The sequence below is a fragment of the Lycorma delicatula genome, chromosome 5 (assembly GCF_047948215.1).
Source record: "Lycorma delicatula isolate Av1 chromosome 5, ASM4794821v1, whole genome shotgun sequence".
Taxonomy (NCBI): Eukaryota; Metazoa; Arthropoda; class Insecta; order Hemiptera; family Fulgoridae; genus Lycorma; species Lycorma delicatula.
The window spans coordinates 80,011,720-80,032,164 of record NC_134459.1 but is presented as its reverse complement, the minus strand read 5'-3'; the positions used below and the strand labels follow the sequence as shown (position 1 = coordinate 80,032,164).

Genomic DNA, 20,445 nt, shown 5'->3' with positions numbered 1-20,445 from the left:
AAAGGCTTTCTCAATCGATTTAGTGGTGAAAGTTCAGACAGCCATGTGGAGATTGCAAAGAGGCCAGCAGGCCAAGGTATTTGGATGCAATTTTGGGCCAGGCCAGTACCAGAATGGAACGGTGATCACAATGCACTGGATCTAAATTTTGTTCAGTTGCCCATCTACCACCTGCGGAAGAGGCTGCAGAGCCTCGCAATGGAAGCATGGCTGCTGGAATGGGACACCATGACTAAGGGAAGATCTCTGTACAAGTTTATACAGGGGGGGGATGGTATGCCTCAAGTTCATTTTTAAGGGCAATGGATGCCCAGGTGCTCACCAACTATGTTAATTTAAACAAATATGTTTTGGTTCCGCCTGGCAGCTGATGAGCTTTGTATCTGTGGGGAGATCCACTCAAATGAACACCTGATGTTTGACTGCCCTGCTCTTGGGTGGGGGGGGGGCAGAGACCAGGCCACCCTGGAACTTAGAGGTCAAGGGGAAAATTGGCCATTCACAAACGGCGAGAGCCACATTGTCAGACCGGGTGGGAATTCCTTGATGCGGTTGCTATGTTCAACCGACATCAGTAGTTTGCTTAAGGGAATGACTCCTACCGCACTGCTGATGGAAGCTAACCTAGAGATATATGGCTGACCACCAGCCAATTAAGGCTCCAAGCACTTTAATATGGTGGACAGGTACTTGCTGGCATTCAGCGACCTAGGCATGGCAGCGAATTGCTGTCTAGATGAAGTAAATTTTAATTTATGGATGTCATATATTTTTAGCAGATGGGGTGTGCCTACCCATTTTAGTAAATATATGACAAGTGAGCAGTTGGAGCACGTAACCGGTGGTGTATGGCACCACACTTAGTCCACTCATGCTGTTAGATAAGCTCTAGGAGCTATTTAGGACATTGGTTGCTAAACTGTTTCGTGGCTCAGTAGCCATTTGTGGCACAGACATTCGGTCTTATGCATTAGGGCGTCCAAATGGATTGGTGGCGAAAGAAATGCCAAGCAAAAGAAAAAAAAAACTGTACAAATAGATCAGTTAATCTAACTCTGAATGTAAATACTTCTTTATCGTCTTTTAATTCCACAGCAGAAATTATTAATCTTTTTTTAAATAAATAAATGGGTTGACACATCTTTACTTGAATTAAAACATTCATAGTGATATAATAAATATAGGCGAGCATACATTACCTGATATCACAGATTACTTTTTTAAAAAATCAGGAAGCTTATTTTTTTAAAAAAATAAGCCTTTTTTCTGATGTTTTTGGACATGATGAGTTTCTACAAAAATTCTGGAATCTTCATTTCAGTCACGTTGACCGAGGTGTTCCATCTGGTAAGATGTTTCTAATAAAGCCACTATTAGAACATATTCAGAGTAAATGCTAGTTGTTTTATAAAGTTTCCTCATATATTCTTGTAGATGAAAGTACCATCATCTCCTTTAAAGGTAAAATTAGTTTTAAAGTATTTAACAAAAACTAATCCAATCAATTTGGGATAAAAGGTTTTGTAATTTCAGATTGTTGTAACAGGAATATTTATAACTTTATACCATATGTTGGTAAACAAGAACTTTATTTGAAGTTACAGAAGATAACACAAATTGTGAAAGTATTAAGCAACTGTAATAAAAGATAATGTCAATCCCAGACTGATCATGTATACCAGCCCAGAATTGGCCACTGTTTTACATGATATGAATTTTTTCTCAACAGGAACAGTAATGCCTAATAGAAAAAATATGCCAAAAGGCCTCGACAATCTTTTTCCAAAGCAGAAAAAAGGAGATCTTTCCCGAAGGAAATAATTTGATGACATGTTGGAAAGATAAGCAGATTGTTGTAATGGTGAGTACTGCTGCTCACAAAGGAGGAAAAGCTAATGTAGATGATGTAGAAAGCAAGTGGCTGTCAGAAGCTAACCTAGAGATATATGGCTGACCACCAGCCAATTAAAGCTCCAAGCACTTTAATATGGTGGACAGGTACTCATCACCAGCTTAAAATAAATAAATCAGATGTCATCGTTGATTATACCAGACATACCGATACAACTGATCATAATGATCACTAGATAAGTAATTACCAGTTTCCAAAAAGCACTTTCTGCTTGTAAAGTGTTCTGTTTTTTGGTTTGAAAATCAAGGCCTATTAAGTCTTTGTTTTTAGTGACTGGTATCAGCTGATGTTTTTGTTTTAGAGAAATGTAAAAACTGAATTAGAAGTGTTAATGTTTATTAATTGTATTGGCATGGTTACATGGACTGTTTTTCAAGAACATGTTTTTACCATCCAATTGTGGCTCTTATATTGTTTATCACAAATAGTTCTCAGCTATAATGACCTTAAAATGTTTATGATGTTATTATCTCCTAATATTTTTTATATTTATATTTTTTGGGGACTATCTCTTTTTGTCACTGACTAGTAACGGCCTTTCTTTAATATTATTTTTAACGATTAAACTGCATTTACATGAATTTAAATAGGATTGTAATTTTGAATTGTTTATTAATATTGTTTGTTTGAGTGAAAAACTGTGTGGTGTTAAAATGTATACAACTTTGGATCACCAGTTGAATGATGATGTGTTTTATTTTTTCTTCATAATCGCTACCCAATCCCAGACCCTCAGATCTTCTGAAAACACATAGAAAGGTCTTTTTTTGGTTGCTAGATGTCAATATTGTGAATTTATACATATTATACAGGGCAGTATGGAAAAACATAATAGAAGTCAATTCTGCACAAGATATTTAGAAAAGTGTTAATATGAGAACTAATGAAAGAAAAGGTTACAGTCAGAGAAATTGTAAAAAAGAAATGGGGACGTCCAGCTAAAGGATTAATAGACGAAAGGCTTTTGGGGAAAACCACATTTTACAAGCAGGAAATCAAAAGGAAGCAGGTCTGTTATATGTAATAAAAAAAGATATTAACAAGACTTGAGTGCTCAGGGGTACAGAGTAGCTGGACCGAAGGTGCAACCATATCGGAGAGGTATCTGTTGAGAGCCAGACTAAGGAATGATTCCTGAAAGAGGGCAGCAGCTCTTTTGAGTAGTTGTTAGGGGCGTGAGTCAGGACGACTTAAACGGCCGTATCAACATCACTCAGTCCTCTGAGTACTGCGCAGCTGAAAGCAATGGAAAACTACAGCTGCTTTTTTTCCAAGAAAATGTGGCTCTCTGCATTTTCACATAGCAATAATGGAGGCGCCTTCCTTGGTAAAATATTCCGGAGGTAAAATAGTTCCCCGTTCGGATCTCCGGGTGGGGACTACTAAGGAAGGGGTCACCAGAAAATTAAAAAATAACATTCTACGAGTCGGAGCGTGGAATGTTAGAAGCTTAAAAAAGGTTGGTAGGCTAGAAAATTTAAAAAGGGAAATGGGTAGGACAAATGTGGATATAGTAGGAATTAGTGAGGTTCGGTGGGAAGAGGAAGGCGACTTTTGGTCAGGTGATTTTAGAGTAATTAACTCAGCGTCAAATAATGGGCAGGCAGGAGTAGGTTTCGTGATGAACAAGAAGATAGGGAGGAGAGTGGAGTATTTCAAAACGCATAGCGATAGAATCATTGTAATAAGGATAAAATCAAAACCTAAACCGACAACGATTGTTAACGTCTATATGCCTACAAGCGCCCATGATGATGATGAGGTAGAGTGTGTATACGAAGAGATTGATGAAGCAATTAAACACGTAAAAGGAGATGAAAATTTATTAATAGTTGGAGATTGGAATGCAAGCATTGGAGAAGGCAAGGAAGGAAATATAGTGGGTGACTACGGGCTGGGCAAAAGGAATGAAAGAAGTGCACGAAGTATAATTTAGTAATTGCCAACACCCAATTTAAAAATCATAATAGAAGAATATACACTTGGAAAAAGCCAGGCGATACTGCAAGGTATCAGATAGATTATATCATGGTTAAGCAAAGATTTAGAAATCAACTCGTTGACTGCAAAACTTACCCTGGAGCAGACATTGATAGCGACCATAATTTGGTGATAATGAAATGTAGATTGGGGTTTAAAAACCTGAAGAAAAGGTGTCAGATGAATTGGTGGAATTTAGAGAAGCTTGAGGAAGAGGAGGTAAAGAAGATTTTTGAGGAGGACATCGCAAGAGGTCTGAGTAAAAAAGATAAGGTAGAAAATGTAGAAGAAGAATGGGAGAATGTTAAAAAGGAAATTCTTAAATCAGCAGAAGCAAACTTAGGCGGAATAAAGAGAACTGGTAGAAAACCTTGGGTTTCAGACGATATATTGCAGCTGATGGATGAACGTAGAAAATATAAGAATGCTAGTGATGAAGAAAGTAAAAGGAACTATCGGCAATTAAGAAATGCTATAAACAGGAAGTGCAAACTGGTGAAAGAAGAGTGGATTAAAGAAAAGTGTTCAGAAGTGGAAAGAGAAATGAACATTGGTAAAATAGACGGAGCATACAGGAAAGTTAGGGAAAATTTTGGGGTACATAAATTAAAATGTAATAATGTGTTAAACAAAGATGGTACACCAATATATAATACGAAAGGTAAAGTCGATAGATGGGTGGAATATATTGAAGAGTTATACGGAGGAAATGAATTAGAAAATGGTGTTATAGAGGAAGAAGAGGAAGTTGAGGAGGATGAAATGGGAGAAACAATACTGAGATCTGAATTTAAGAGAGCATTAAAAGATTTAAATGGCAGAAAGGCTCCTGGAATAGACGGAATACCTGTAGAATTACTGCGCAGTGCAGGTGAGGAAGCGATTGATAGATTATACAAACTGGTGTGTAATATTTATGAAAATGGGGAATTTCCATCAGACTTCAAAAAAAGTGTTATAGTTATGATACCAAAGAAAGCAGGGGCAGATAAATGTGAAGAATACAGAACAATTAGTTTAACTAGTCATGCATCAAAAATCTTAACTAGAATTTTATACAGAAGAATTGAGAGGAGAGTGGAAGAAGTGTTAGGAGAAGACCAATTTGGTTTCAGGAAAAGTATAGGGACAAGGGAAGCAATTTTAGGCCTCAGATTAATAGTAGAAGGAAGATTAAAGAAAAACAAACCAACATACTTGGCGTTTATAGACCTAGAAAAGGCTTTCGATAACGTAGACTGGAATAAAATGTTCAGCATTTTAAAAAAATTAGGGTTCAAATACAGAGATAGAAGAACATAAGAAAGAAGCCCTAATAAGAAAGGGAGTCCGACAAGGATGTTCCCTATCTCCGTTACTTTTTAATCTTTACATGGAACTAGCAGTTAATGATGTTAAAGAACAATTTAGATTCGGAGTAACAGTACAAGGTGAAAAGATAAAGATGCTACGATTTGCTGATGATATAGTAATTCTAGCCGAGAGTAAAAAGGATTTAGAAGAAACAATGAACGGCATAGATGAAGTCCTACGCAAAAACTATCGCATGAAAATAAACAAGAACAAAACAAAAGTAATGAAATGTAGTAGAAATAACAAAGATGGACCGCTGAATGTGAAAATAGGAGGAGAAAAGATTATGGAGGTAGAAGAATTTTGTTATTTGGGAAGTAAAATTACTAAAGATGGACGAAGCAGGAGCGATATAAAATGCCGAATAGCACAAGCTAAACGAGCCTTCAGTAAGAAATATAATTTGTTTACATCAAAAATGAATTTAAATGTCAGGAAAAGATTTTTGAAAGTGTATGTTTGGAGTGTCGCTTTATATGGAAGTGAAACTTGGACAATCGGAGTATCTGAGAAGAAAAGATTAGAAGCTTTTGAAATGTGGTGCTATAGGAGAATGTTAAAAATCAGATGGGTGGATAAAGTGACAAATGAAGAGGTATTGCGGCAAATAGATGAAGAAAGTAGCATTTGGAAAAATATAGTTAAAAGAAGAAACAGACTTATAGGCCACATACTAAGGCATCCTGGAATAGTCGCTTTAATATTGGAAGGACAGGTAGAAGGGAAAAATTGTGTAGGCAGGCCACGTTTGGAGTATGTAAAACAAATTGTTGGGGATGTAGGATGTAGAGGGTATACTGAAATGAAACGACTAGCACTAGATAGGGAATCTTGGAGAGCTGCATCAAACCAGTCAAATGACTGAAGACAAAAAAAAAAAAAATTAACAAGACTATTATTGTAAGTTGTGTACAGCTCATTCGTTCCTTCATCCAGATAAAATATATAACATATATATATATAATAACCACTACATATTACTAATGTAAATATTTTTATAAAATACCACTATTTTGGACACTGAAATTAAATGAGTCTTAGTGAAATTAACATTTGTGTTCATTAAATAAAATAAGAACACATAGTATGTTTTATAGTGTGATGTAAAGTCAACACACCAGGAAAACTAATTGTACACATTGGTAAGTACATATGAAAAACACAAAATTAAAGGGCTAATTTATTTTATTAGATTTAACTGCATGCAGCAAGATAAATGAACATAAAAACATTACATATTTGAAGATTGCATTTATTTAGTTAGATTAGGTATTTAAAATTAAAATCCAAAATATTTTAATTACATTTTTATGAATAATGTGAGTCCAATTAATTTTTTTTTAACACTTGAAAAAATACACTCTACATGACAAACACCACTATGCTGCATAGCTTGGTAAGAAATAATGCCCATATCTTTAGGTATCTTTACGCTAAATTTTCATTACATTAGGTTGCTTACATTTCATGTTATGAAGCATGAAAAGCAAGCTTTTCCTTAAATTGTTCTCTTCAAAAGTTGCCACTTTGCAGTTATGACACTTGTTTATTGATAGACAATATTAGCGAAATGTGTTCACATTGCAGCAATTTCTGTTTAACCACTGTAAACGAGCCATGCTTACTATTTTGGAATAAAATAGCTGTACTAATTAAAGAGAAGAATAACCATACTAATTAAAATGAACATAAAAATATTTATTCTAAAATGTAATTATTATTTATGGGTTACATACAGTCCTTTTATTTCTGCAGTTCTTTCTTCAACATGATAGACTCCATATTTGTAAGGAAGGCAGAATCATCTTTAGTTTCTTCTCGTGAAATGAAATCTAAAAAGATACTTAACAACACTTTTGGTTCTAATTCACCAACTTCAGTATAAACATTTATTCCCTTTGAAATCAACCACGGACCATATCCAGGTGACCACTGCCTGTAAAAACAATTAAAATTCTACCTTTAAGCCGTATTTCAAATATTACTTCACGATAAGTAATTCAGCAACCACTTATTCTGTCATATCAAAACTAAAGCATGTACGATCAATTTTTATTAATATTTAATCTGGTAATCTATTTTAATCTGGTTAACTGGACTTTACTCTGACAACTGGTGACTTAAATGATAATGAATATATTTCAGGGAGATGGCTGTTGCAATTTTTTTTACTAATAAATATGAACGAGGAAAAAGAGACAAAGGCCCATCTAATTATTATTTTCAATTTTGAAATGTATGACACAATTTAAAAAAAGCTGACAACATAGTTGTTTCTGATGCATGGCTTACAAGTACACACACAACTTAATTTAAAATATTTATCATTTTGTTTAAATATAATATTTTTTTGTTTATTCAATCAATGATTCTAACTAAAGCATGCACATACTGTATTTAATTCGCGCGGGTGTGGCGGTACTAGCAGCGACTGTAGGCACTGACTAAACTAATGTAATTTCACAACTTACATAGAACAAATTCTGCTTGTACGGTTGGCAGACTGGTGTTGCTGTGACGCTTAAAGCACCAGGTACCAAGTCAACTGGGCGATCAAGTTCAAGACTCAGCCAGAGTGAGATATTTTTTTACACTTTAAATATTTGATTCATTATTTCTCCTCTCCTCTTTTTTACATAATTTGATAGCTACATTATATCTTCATACAAAAATTTGTTATATTAACTCAATTATTAATTGTACTTAAAAACTAGGAACATTATTAAAGTTTTTAATATATCTAGTTCTGACACAATTTGATGTTACAGTTTCTTTTAAAGATGAAAAAAATTAGATACTCCCAAGAAAAAAATCTTATGGGTGTAATTATCACATTATTTTGATTGTATTAAATGAATAAAAAAAAGATTATATATATATAAAGGCACTGACTGTGCTGCCTATGACAAAAGTAAATGAAACAATACTCATACTTATTACTTACAGTAACAATTAAATCCAACCTATGTCAATAAACCTTGATAACATCAGAATTGCATAACAGAAGTTTTGATATTTTAATACTCCAAAATACCAAACAAAATTTTCTTACAACAATTTTCTGAAATTTTCAACATTTTGAAAACATCTTAATTAATGATATTTTGAACAAGCATCAAATATTGTTGTGAATTAGGTATGTGGACGATATTGGTCATATACAATCCAACTACAAATGATGAACATATGACCATTTTAAGTATAATTAATAACTATAATAATGACTTAAAATTCTTGTTTGAAATAGAAATTAACAGGAAAATACAATTTTTAGACTATGAAATTGAAATAAATGGAAATAACATATAGGAAACCGACCACCATACATCATACCACTAACATGAAGAATGTAATCATTTGTGGTCATAAAAAATTGGTACGTATAAAAATTAAATTTTTTGAGCATTGCAATATACAAAAAATTACCCAGATAACTCAAAAACAAAATAAATATGATAAAAAAAATAGCAGTTTCCAATTGCTTTGATAACAAATTGTTGAAAGAATTTATAAAAAACAAACAACCAAACATCAAAACAGTTCTACAACTTTACAACAGAATAATAATAAAGAATTTACTAATAACTATTTCTTGCAATACAGATTATATGTATACATATAATAACGAATAAGATCATAAAGATTATTGATGTTTACCATAAAGATAAACATAAGAAAACAAACAAACCTAATAACCATGTTTTAAAATATATAAGGTATAATAATACTAATAGAGAAAATTTTAGTGGAATAAAGAAGATTAAATGTAATTGCATAAACAATGGTAAAACCAACAGATCTTTAAAAAAAAAAGGTTCGCAGTCATTTATAATGCACACAAGAACAAGAAGAGCTTTCTAATACAGCTGACCATCTGCTACAACATAAACATACTATTACCGATTTTGAACACAACTTAGAAATTTTAGAAACATGCAAAAACAATAAAAAAACGAACATCTTAAAAAAATACATTTATAATTTCAAACAAGTAAAATGATCAACCAACAAGTAACTTTTGAAGACAATATTTTGATTAAAGACACAATAAATAACTATTCACATAACATAATCGGCTGGATTCACATCCAGCTGATTTTTGTGCTTATTACTCAAAAAGTCAATTATATTTACATTTGTTCATTTAATCATAACAGCAAGTTATGCGAGTGGTTCGCAAAAATACTTTTGGAGGTTTAATAAATCAATTCTTTAACTGTGTTCTGGTGTTAATTTAATTTGTTCAATTTATAATATTATAACAATTATAACAATTAACAATTAACAATTATAACAATTAACAATTAACACAATTATTATAACAATTAACATTTATTATAAATTGGTTAATATGTTCATTAAGTATTTGAATTTTCAAAAAATATAAAAGAATACATATCTGTATAGAGATGACATATCATGTCAGCTTAAAGAAATAAACATTCGACATTACCTTTTTCTAAAAGCCATCATTTGATAAATTTTGTATAAATTAAAGTTGTAAAGTTCTTTATTTCATTGGGCATAGTGCTGCAAAGTCGAGGAGCTATGTAAAGGTAAACCTACGAAATATCTCTTTATTTGGTCTTGGTGGTTTGAAGTTCCTAAGTGATCATAGGCTGTGTACTCACCAACAGTAATTTTGTTGTTTTTGTCCACTTTTGACAAAAAAGATTTAAGACCTCGTAAAAATATAGGTATCATAAGGGTATTAAGTCCCAATGTTGAAAAATCTCTAACGAATATGCAAGACAAGGTTTCTTAGAGAATGTCTTGATTATATTATATTTTTTTCCCACGATCAAGGGATGCATTTTGCATGATAAGCACCACCCCATATCATTAAGCCACACAATCTGCTTTCAGTTAAAGTGTAGTACAGAGATTTTATTACAAAATCAGGGCAACATTACAAATCTCAAGATACTGAGGGTGACCTTCCTCTACAGCCTCACCTCCTTGACCTTTTAAGCTGAAAATTTAATGGCATCAATGCTCCACATACAGAAGTAATCTGGCAAAGTTTGGTCAAAATTAGTCCAGTAGTTCTGGAGATATAAGGTGATTTAGAGGCCAATACTGAACACATATGCACATACAAACAATAACATCTGTAAAATTTTCATCCAGTTTTTTGGGTTCCTTAGGTGTCAAAATGTCAAGATCCAGTAAAAACTGCATATGCCCAAACTGGACTGATTTATAATACTTTCCCTTCAACAGCTATAGTGCTATATATATGGGAAAGCAAAAAAAAATTGGTTAGGAAGTTAGTTCACTGTTTGTGAAAATCCCCATAAACAATGGCTGATACTTACAAAAAACTTTTCAACTGACGTTTACCAAATCAATAGAAATACCAGATAATGTAAATAGTTCCTTAATCACATCAAAATTCACAAAAATCACTCTTTAATGACAAATATAAAAAAAATTAAAAGGTAAGGACCTCGCAATCCAAAACATGCAGACAGGTACATAATCAAATTATGTGAAAGCCTAAAACTGACAATCACATTGCTGGTATTCACAATTCTTCTCCCCATACTATACAAATGTTCTAGCTTTCTGAACCAGATTACACAATATTCCATTTTCACAAAAGTTTTGCCAGGATGAATTATATAGAATAAGAAGGTACGTAGGTGAAGCAAATGGATAAAACAGAAAACTGTTAGAAAAACCAACATAAATTTAAGAACAAGGTAAAAAATAACATGTTTGTAATGCTCACTTATATTAACAATCATAATGAGAAAAATTGATTTTTACAGATTTTTACAACATAAAGAATGTATTAAAGCACTTTATTCAATTATAGAATTAACCCTGACAAATCACCTAATTAAAACAAGTCATATATGCACAAATATCAGTAACAACAAGAAAATCTGACATAAATAGTAAAGATCATAACTAGACACTAAAAATATAAAAACAACATTCTAAATAATTGAATATAATTTAAATCATAATCTTTGGTCATAAATAATAAGAACTATCTTTAAAAAAATCTTATTATTTACTTTTAAAAAAATGTATTATTTTGATTCTTAGAAAGGTAGGTTTACCTAATTCAAACTTCAGTAGTACCACTATGGTCAAGAGTCCCAATGGTGCTCTCTGAAGGAGTTTTACCTTAAAGAAAAAGGTATTATATAGGTATATAAGGTTTTCACCTTAAAATGAACTATGCTGCAGTCAATTTTTAAAACTTTTATATAAATTACTAACCAAAGTTTTCTGTTAAAGACAATTTAAATTGCTATAAAAGATGTGGACCAAGAAATTTATTATTTACAAACTTGTTTTTAATAATTCCTCATTTAAGATCACCTGTTTCTTTGAATCCATCTAAATTAAATATTTTAACTTCTATTTTGGCAAATATGATGAAAAATGATCTAATAAAAATAAAATGAAAGTATCTCATTTGGAAAACCATAGGCAGACGCCTTGGTAGTTTAAAAATAATAAGATGCAGAGAGAAGTTAAATGTCTAGAATTTGTCATTTAGGAGGCAAAATCCAGATATACAAGTACACATATTTTCTTTTTGCTAGCTGTGTAAAGTATATAAGCAGATGAATAACTTTTATATCTAAGTATCAATGTATGTTGAAAATTACTGTAGAAAAAATGTAAAAAAAAGTTCTTCTCAGACAGAACCAGAGAACCAATTTACCTTGATGCAAGAGCTTTGTGATTACATGCTCAATTGTAAAATTAATCAACCAAATTGTGTCCCATAAATTTAGTAGATAGATAATTTGTGTTTTAGATAATCTATGAGTAGGTATGCAGGCACCTAAAAATTCTTGCTGCAAACTGTAAAATTTCTTAGCTTTATCACAATACACACATAATTAGCAACAATAACAACTAAATACTGTACATGGAATATACTTAATAAAAAGAATACCTTCATCAGTTACTAACATTTTACACATAACAGATGGAAATTCCAAAGTGATCTAAATATTATGAATTAGGGGATCACAAATCAGAAATTAATTGTTTTATACAATAAAACAATAATTTATAATTGTTTTTCTATAATAATTATTATTTTCACCACTTTTATAATATGATTTAATACAAAGAAAAGGCTTTATATAAATAATCAGAAAGAAGCCCTTGGTTGTAGATATTAAAATACTGCAGGACTTTTTAAATAAGTTTTATCAATACTATTTAAACACACCTGCAATATAAGAAAAATAAAAAGTCAATCTATTCATGTTGATTCCTTTGAGGATAATAAATCATACATTAATTTAAGGTTAAAACCTATCTGGGTCTTATAGTTTCTTATGCCATTCACATATGAATCATAATAAATATTCATTGAGGACTAAGGATTAAAATACATCATGTGAGAGATATATATGAATGATGAAGAAAAATAGAATTAGTGAAGTCAGTACCAACTATCCTGAATGGTTCTTCTACCCCCAGTATAAACCTAATCATGATTTTCTTCATCTTTTCATCATTCTCTCAACTATTCCTTATCTGCATTTAAACCTTCACATAACCACCAATTTTAATCTAAATTTTCAGTGTGCAACTGCCAGTGCATAAAAATCTTGTAAAAATAGATCAACTAGAGGACAGCCTAAATAAATGTTATGTCTGTAGGGACAAGTCATAAATTCCAAGAAACATTTAGCAAATGTTTAATTGAATGTCTAATAAAGGGATGTTTCACTATAACTACACTGTGTAATATAAAAAGTTTAATTTTACTTACTCAATACAAGGAATAATTCTATTTTTACGAGCTGAACATAATTGTCTAAGAAAGAACTGGAAAATAGGTAAGTGCACATCAAAATTGTTTGAATACAAATCTCTACGAGGTGTTAATTTAATAACATATAGAAAATTACCATCTTCTTTCATAATCTAAACAAAACAAAATGTATGTATTATTAAATCAACATTAAAAGATTAGCAGCTGATACTAATTAATCACTGGTGGTTAGCACAGACTACCACCAGCAATGGACATAAACTAAACATTTAAAAAGTTTTAATACAATTTACTTTTGGGTGAAGTATAGAAAAGTGTAACTTTAAATGTGCTTAAAAAAAAATTACTTTTTAATTTTTTTTTATTTGTTGCCGAATGGCTTCAACGGCATGTCATAAACTAAACATTTAAAAAGTTTTAATACAATTTACTTTTGGGTGAAGTATAGAAAAGTGTAACTTTAAATGTGCTTAAAAAAAAATTACTTTTTAATTTTTTTTTATTTGTCGCCGAATAGCTTCAACGGCATGTAGCATCTACCTTATGGTAGCCCTGAAAAGGGCCGATTTTGTTGTCAATTGGTTTTGACAACTTGTTGTAATTAATAACCACCTTATGGTACCCCTGAGAAGGGCTGTTGTTGAATAGCTTTGACAGCTCGTAATTCATAACCTTGTGGTGGCTCTGAAAAGGGCCGTTTTTGCATTAGCTCTGAGAAGAGCTGTTGGGTCCAGAAGCTGGTCTCCAGTGAAGTTGAGGAGTTGCTGCTCGTCTATTAAAGTCAGACCGGGCTTCTCCTACAGCGTCCCCACTACAGTGTGGCAGTGGTGGCCCCCAGAGCCTCGCAGTGTCAGGTCGACGTTGGTTGTCCTTTGCCGGCATGACCGAGCGGTTCTCCCTGAGCGATCCCCCTGAGTTGGAGACATGTACCTTTAGCCGGGTGCCTTTCTGGTCAATATCATAAACTTGCTCTATTCGTTGAAGGACAATGTGCAGGCCTTCCTGTGGAGCCTCAAATCCTGCATCTTGACCATCACAAGCAGGGCCAGCATGCTGTCTGATGAACACTTGATCATCTACCTTGAATGTCGGTTGCTCTTCTCTGTTGCTGGTGAACCTTTTGAAGTGAAAACTCCTTTAGGCGCATTGTGGCAGAATGTTCTGTACATACAAATTACATGGGAACATGGGGAAAAATTGCTGACTCGTAATCAAAATCTGTAACGTAACGCAAGACGCTAAGCATATATAAATTGGTTAGTTCTCACAACATACAACAGATGGCGCTGATATGAGACCGCGTGCTTTAAAATAGTTTAATTTAGGTTTTTTAAAATTGTTGATTTTAGCTAATTTAGAGATGAAATAATTTTTAACAATTAAAAATTAGTTTGAATTGATAAAATACTTATTTTTAGCATTAATAATTTATTTTAATTAAATAAATACCTACTTAATAATTTTTAACTCTATTCAAATAATCTCACATTAATCAACGCCATCTCTTACATTTTAAGAGAACTAACCAAGACCAGTGCTTTAAATTTAACAAATTAATACATAATAAAAATTTCCTTAGTATACATTTAATTCATGTAGAATTGCGCATGTAAAATATTATAATAGATTATAGTATATATATTCTTACCGAGCTTTATAATAATTTAAAAAAAATATTTTATTAAGATCAGTTATGGAGGAAAATGAAGATAGATGTTATAGTTCAATAAACAGCTGCAAAAGAGGTACTGACGATGAAAGTGAAGATGAAAATTTGACTTATAAAATACTCAAAAAAGGAAAACATGAAGAGAATGACAGTAATAATGAAGAAAATTATGAAAAAAATAGTGACAAAGTAATGGCTAAAAATGAACATTCAAAAGAATTAAGACGATTACATAACCAGCAGTATAGAGAAATGCATGACAGAACATTTTCTCAAAAAAATGAACAATCTAATGATTTAACAAGATTGAGTGTTCAGCGATATAGAGAAAGGCAAAAGAGCAATTCTTCACAATCAGAAATGTCTGATGAAAAAAAAAAAACATGAAAAAGAATTAACAAAATTACATGTATGTAAACATAGAGATAAAAAAATTCTGACACAACGCGCCTAAAGAAGTTTTCACTTCAAAAATAAATTCAGTTAATTCTGAAATTAATTAACTGTTCGCTTTTGTTTATTATGAAATGCTTAAACATTATTTATTTTGACAGTAGACCTCTCTTTAACTGTCTCCCAATGAGCAGTTCGCTCAATAAGAATAAGTCTCTCCATCGAGAGCTGAGAGTTGCCACCCTTCTGTATCCCAATAAAGAAGCAACTGTTCTATCAAGTAATGAAAAGCGCAGTGGCTAACCCAATCATTCATGAAAGAAGATTTAAATGAGAGGTTAAGGGAATCACATCAACCCACAGGAATGCCACTGAAGTTTGGCTTCTTGCTCAGGACTGTAAATAAGTAAATTACTGGATTATAAGCTAATAAGATGGAGCAATAATTTTCTCAAATTTTGAGTTGCTCCTTCAATTCTATTCAGAATTTTCATACAATAGTAATAAATTGAAAATATAATGAATGAATGAACAGAAAAAATTGATCAGATCACATATAGTAATCTGATCACACTGGTGTAATATCACCATTTGTATTAAGATATACTCAGATTATAAAGCTAGCAGCTTTATAATAGTAGTAGCTAAACAAACTTATTCAAACACATTTTTCCTCCATTGAAATATAATCTAGTGTTACATATTTACATCTACAGAATACATCAAACTTAAAAAAAATACTCTAAAAATATTATGAAATATTTCTTAATTTCTATTTTCAATAAAATATCTATTTTTAAAAATGAAAAAATTTAATTACTATCAAAAAATTCCAGGTATTTTACCTTATAATGTTGTCAGAGGTATGAAGGGCAAATTAATTTATCTACCTGAACAGCATAATGATCTTAATTTATATTTGAAATTAAGTAATTTACTTCCATCCCTTTACAATATTACCTTCTTCTGAGTAGGTGAGAGAGAAACGTTCATTTTTATCCCAGGTAAAACTGCTGTGCATGGCACTTTTGTCATTATCTGAGAATCAAATATCACTTGAAAGAGAACAGAGTTTGGCTGGTAAACTCTGTAATCTGGATACCCTTTGCTAGTCAATGCCTGAATAAAAAACAAAAGTTTCAATTTATATCATATATACTACACAACAGGGGGCAGCAAACTTTGTTTATGTATAACATTATAGTTAGCCTGGATTTTGGGTTGGGAGATGTCTCCTTGTTTACAGCCTTTAAATTTTCACATACAAGAAAATAGTACAAAGGTGTTGGGAATGTGAAAGCAAGTACATTCAGACACAGATGCATACAAAAAAAAACTCACGTAGTTGGGAGTTTATGAATGTCCATAAGCTGTATATGCCTATGTTTTTATAGATGTAAGAATTATATCTATAATATCTAATAGCCGTTTATTAATTTAAAGTTGGAAATGGCTTAATTTCTATGCAACGTACATCCAATGATGTGTATTTTCTGATTTGTATTTTTTTGCCTTAGATGTTACACTACAAGTCCGTTAATAAACATTAAAGTAAGTGAAATAAATTCATGGAGAGCAATACAGTAAATGGAAGTAAATATACAAACTACTGTGATTTTTTGTACATGCATGTACCATCTTCATTTACACACGCATCTAAATGTAATTCCAATACACGATTCATCACTTTCAACAGATTTTAAGAAATCTCTGTCATTTTTTATGCACTCAAGCATCTAAACTTTAGGTCTCTTTTTATCATCCTAGTTAGTTAGTATTTTGTGACTAACATATATGAATTTTAAATTCTATTAATGTAAATCACCTAGTACAGAATATTGAGACAAGACACATCTTACCATGAAAGTATTTTTGCAGGGTCCCACATCCTCAGTCATGATTGAAATATTTAATTAAACTGCATATTAAATAGATGTTAAAATTAAAAATATTTTTAGAAAAATATCTACATGGTGTAATGTATTTTATATTAGGTGATATTTTTTTAATAAATTTTACTTTTTGTTGTTTTTATTAATTTCCAACATTTCTAATTAATTTGTGTTATATTAGCCATATGTAATTTATTATTTTTGTAATTTCTATAATGTTCAAGAAATCTAGTTTTAAAGGATCTATTTGTTTATGTATGTGTTTTCACTTTTATTATAAACTGGTAATAAGGTAGTTATTTTCTTATTGTGTTTTGATACATATTATTAATTACAATAGCATCATATTTTCACCTACTACATGTTTCAGGATGTTTATTTCATTATTTAACTTTTCTCTGTTATTATGTGCATAATGGATTGCTCTATTAATCATATTTGCATCTGTTAATTTTATGAGACCAAGGATGATTTGATTTTTTATGATTTCATATATTATTAGAAATAGGTTTTCTGCGTATGATACATAAATTCCTCACCAGAGGATTTACAATAACATTAAGTATGTTTTTTTTATAAAAGTGAGTAAAGATGAAATATGAAGTAAATTCATTGATCAACCTTAATCAAACTATTAAACTTCTTGTTCTAGTCATATTCTTATGCAGAGGCATTTCCAATTATTTAAATGTAGAAGGCAAAGAATGATATCACACAGAATCTTAGTTGTTTATTTTTCCAGCCATGTATGTATCAATTTTGTGTACATACAAGTAATATTAGTATTTATTTAAAATTAAGGTTTTTTTCATAAAGCAGGGTTGCTTTAAAGAAGATGTGGTATCTAGTGTACATAGTAAATAAATTCAACATTTTTGAATGCAACAAATTAATTATTGATGGCCTAACTTACAATATAGAATACTAAACAAAAATTGTTAACATCAATGGAAACCTTTGAGTTAAATTTTATTCCTGGCACTTTGCAACAAATCAATGAGAACAGTGGTAAGAAGTTTGGAGACACGGTTATGGTAAAGGTGATACATCAAAGATTACATAATGTGCTGAAGCGATCTAAACTATAGCTGCAAAGGTGTAATGGAATTAAATAAATGAACCTGGATTCAAAATGACATTCTTTCATTTTACAGTAAAAAAAAAAGAAACATGTCAAGTGAATGTAATAAAAATAAATAACTAACTTCTTTCAATTAAAATAGTAAATTTAAATATTTAAAAAAATATAATTTTTTTTGTTGAATGATGGATTTGACATACAGTACAGGTGCTTTTTATATACTATACTGTTATCATTCTACACTAGCATAGCTTGAATTGATATTTTTATTGAACAACAGTAAATTGTGAATTTTCATGTACTGCAATGTACTTAAACTTGCATATATTGTACACCTAATGAGACCTGGTGGCTAATTCTTAATTTTCATTTACTTGTAGAATGTAATGCAAAAATAAGTGATACAGATTAAAATCTGCTATTAACAGCAATGGTAAGAGAATGATCGTCAAGTCCCTATACATTATAGATACCTCTCAATAGTAGACAAATTTCTGGTTCCAAAAATATATTCTAATTAGAGGTTTCATTGAATTTGATCTGTATCAAGTTTAATTAGTATGTTGTTTTTGCAAATTAAGACTATAATCTGTATATATTCCAGCATATGAAAATATGTTAAATTTGGAAGTTGTAGTTAAATTTTCTTATGTGGGTTCTTTTCTACAAAGTAAATGTGACATTTAATAAAAAATTAATCAGAATCAGCAAGCGTTAAATCTGAAAATAGTCACGTAAGGATTTAACAAAGAAATTATCTTTCTTAGTATTAATTATATTTCGATTTAGGTTTAAATTACACAAAATATCTTTAAAGCATTTTATTTTGGGATTGACTTTGAAATAAATTTACTCTTCTCAACATATATATACAGTATTCCAAATTGCACCTCAATTTCTCAAAGATGAATCTTATAGGCAAAAATAATTAAAAAAAAAATTCATATAAACATAGGTCAGAGAATGGTCTGTTAGCAAGTTTCAGTTTGTGAAACATTCAGCTCTTGCTTTCTGCTTCCTCTGTGAAATTAAACTGTACTAAAATTCTTGGGGTACAAATCAAGGGACAAATTTGATGCTTCCTTATAGTTTTTGATGTAAAAAAATTGAATAAAACTTGTCCCAGCTGTATCTCACTTAGGTTCTAATTAACACGGGGCAAAACATAAAAACCTTTTGTCAGAAAATATACTTTTTTAGGTTTGGAATAAAATAACTTTATTAACTTACCGATAAACAAATAAATATTTCTGGTTAATTTTGTAGAAAATCTAATTCAAAGAAAATTGATGTAAATAACGTCTATTAAAATTAAACATAGATTTGAAAAGTTCAACTTTAATTAGAAACAAAACGCACAAACTGGATTGGAAAAGTGATATGATTTTAAACAGAATAATTTACATACAAATGATAAAAATCAACAAAACATTCACAATCAGCATCGAATCATGGTTCAAGCATACCTGTTTCTCCAACTCTCCAAAGCCTCAAATATTTTACAATCCAGTACTCTTCAATCTAGACAATTTTCCTGGTATTCATGCACAGCAGCCAATCCATTTTAACATGTCCATCAACTCTCCAAATAAAAAAAAATTTGTGGTATCACTTTCCACTGTGAATAACTGACTGAACAATAACAGTGCGCTCAAATGAATATTCAAATGCTAGATACTAAACTTAATTGTTGATCAGCTGTTATTGCCAACCTATAAAAAATAAAAATTTTACAAATTTTATATTTATTTTTATAATTTTTAGCGTTTGTATGTAAACTGTTCTGTTTAATATCATATCACTTTTCTGATCCAGTTTTTGTGTTTTGTTTCTAATGAAGTTGAACTTCTCAAATTTGTGTTTAATTTTATGTTATTTACATCAGTTTTCTCAGAATTAAATTCTCTATAAAGTTAAATAGAGTTTTTATTTGTTTATTGGAAACTTAATAAAGTTATTTTATTCCAAACCTAAAAAAGTGTATTTTTTGACAAAACTTTTTCGTGTTTACCTCGTTTTTTTAAACCTACATGAGGTGGAGGTCTGGGTCAACTTTTATTGAATATCTTAGATCAAAAACCATAAGGAAGCACCAAACTTACCCCTTGTTTTGTACCCCAAGAATTTTAGTATGGTTTAATTTCACAGAGAGAACAGAACACAGGGCTAAATGTTTTGCAAGCCAAAACTTGCTAACGAGCCGTCCTCTGACCTATGCTTATATGAACTTTTTTTCTTATTTTTGGTTACAGAATCATCTCCCAAGAGATTAATGTGCAATTTGGAATCACCTGTACGTGCGTGTGTATCTATACTATTATTAAAAGAAGAGTGTATGGGTTTTTTGTTCGGGATAAACAAAAAACACTACCTGATCTATCGCTAATAAATTTTACTCATGTTTCTTAG

General features: G+C 31.0%; 1 protein-coding gene across 2 annotated transcripts in view; it reads right to left on the bottom strand.

Moving 5' to 3' along the window:
* Positions 1 to 20,445, bottom strand: part of mtTFB2 (mitochondrial transcription factor B2) — a 55,566-nt gene that overhangs the window by 20,893 nt on the left and 14,228 nt on the right. Inside the window, exons 5-7 of one of the 2 annotated variants that reach the window (XM_075366451.1) lie at positions 16,024 to 16,182; positions 12,999 to 13,153; positions 6,982 to 7,181 (exon numbers count right to left, since the gene is read on the bottom strand). In XM_075366451.1, coding sequence (XP_075222566.1) covers positions 6,989 to 7,181; positions 12,999 to 13,153; positions 16,024 to 16,182 — 507 coding nt within the window. In that variant the 3' untranslated portion in view covers positions 6,982 to 6,988. Of the gene's footprint in view, positions 1 to 6,922; positions 7,182 to 12,998; positions 13,154 to 16,023; positions 16,183 to 20,445 lie in introns of those variants that run through there. The other variant, XM_075366450.1, reaches the window with a different exon arrangement.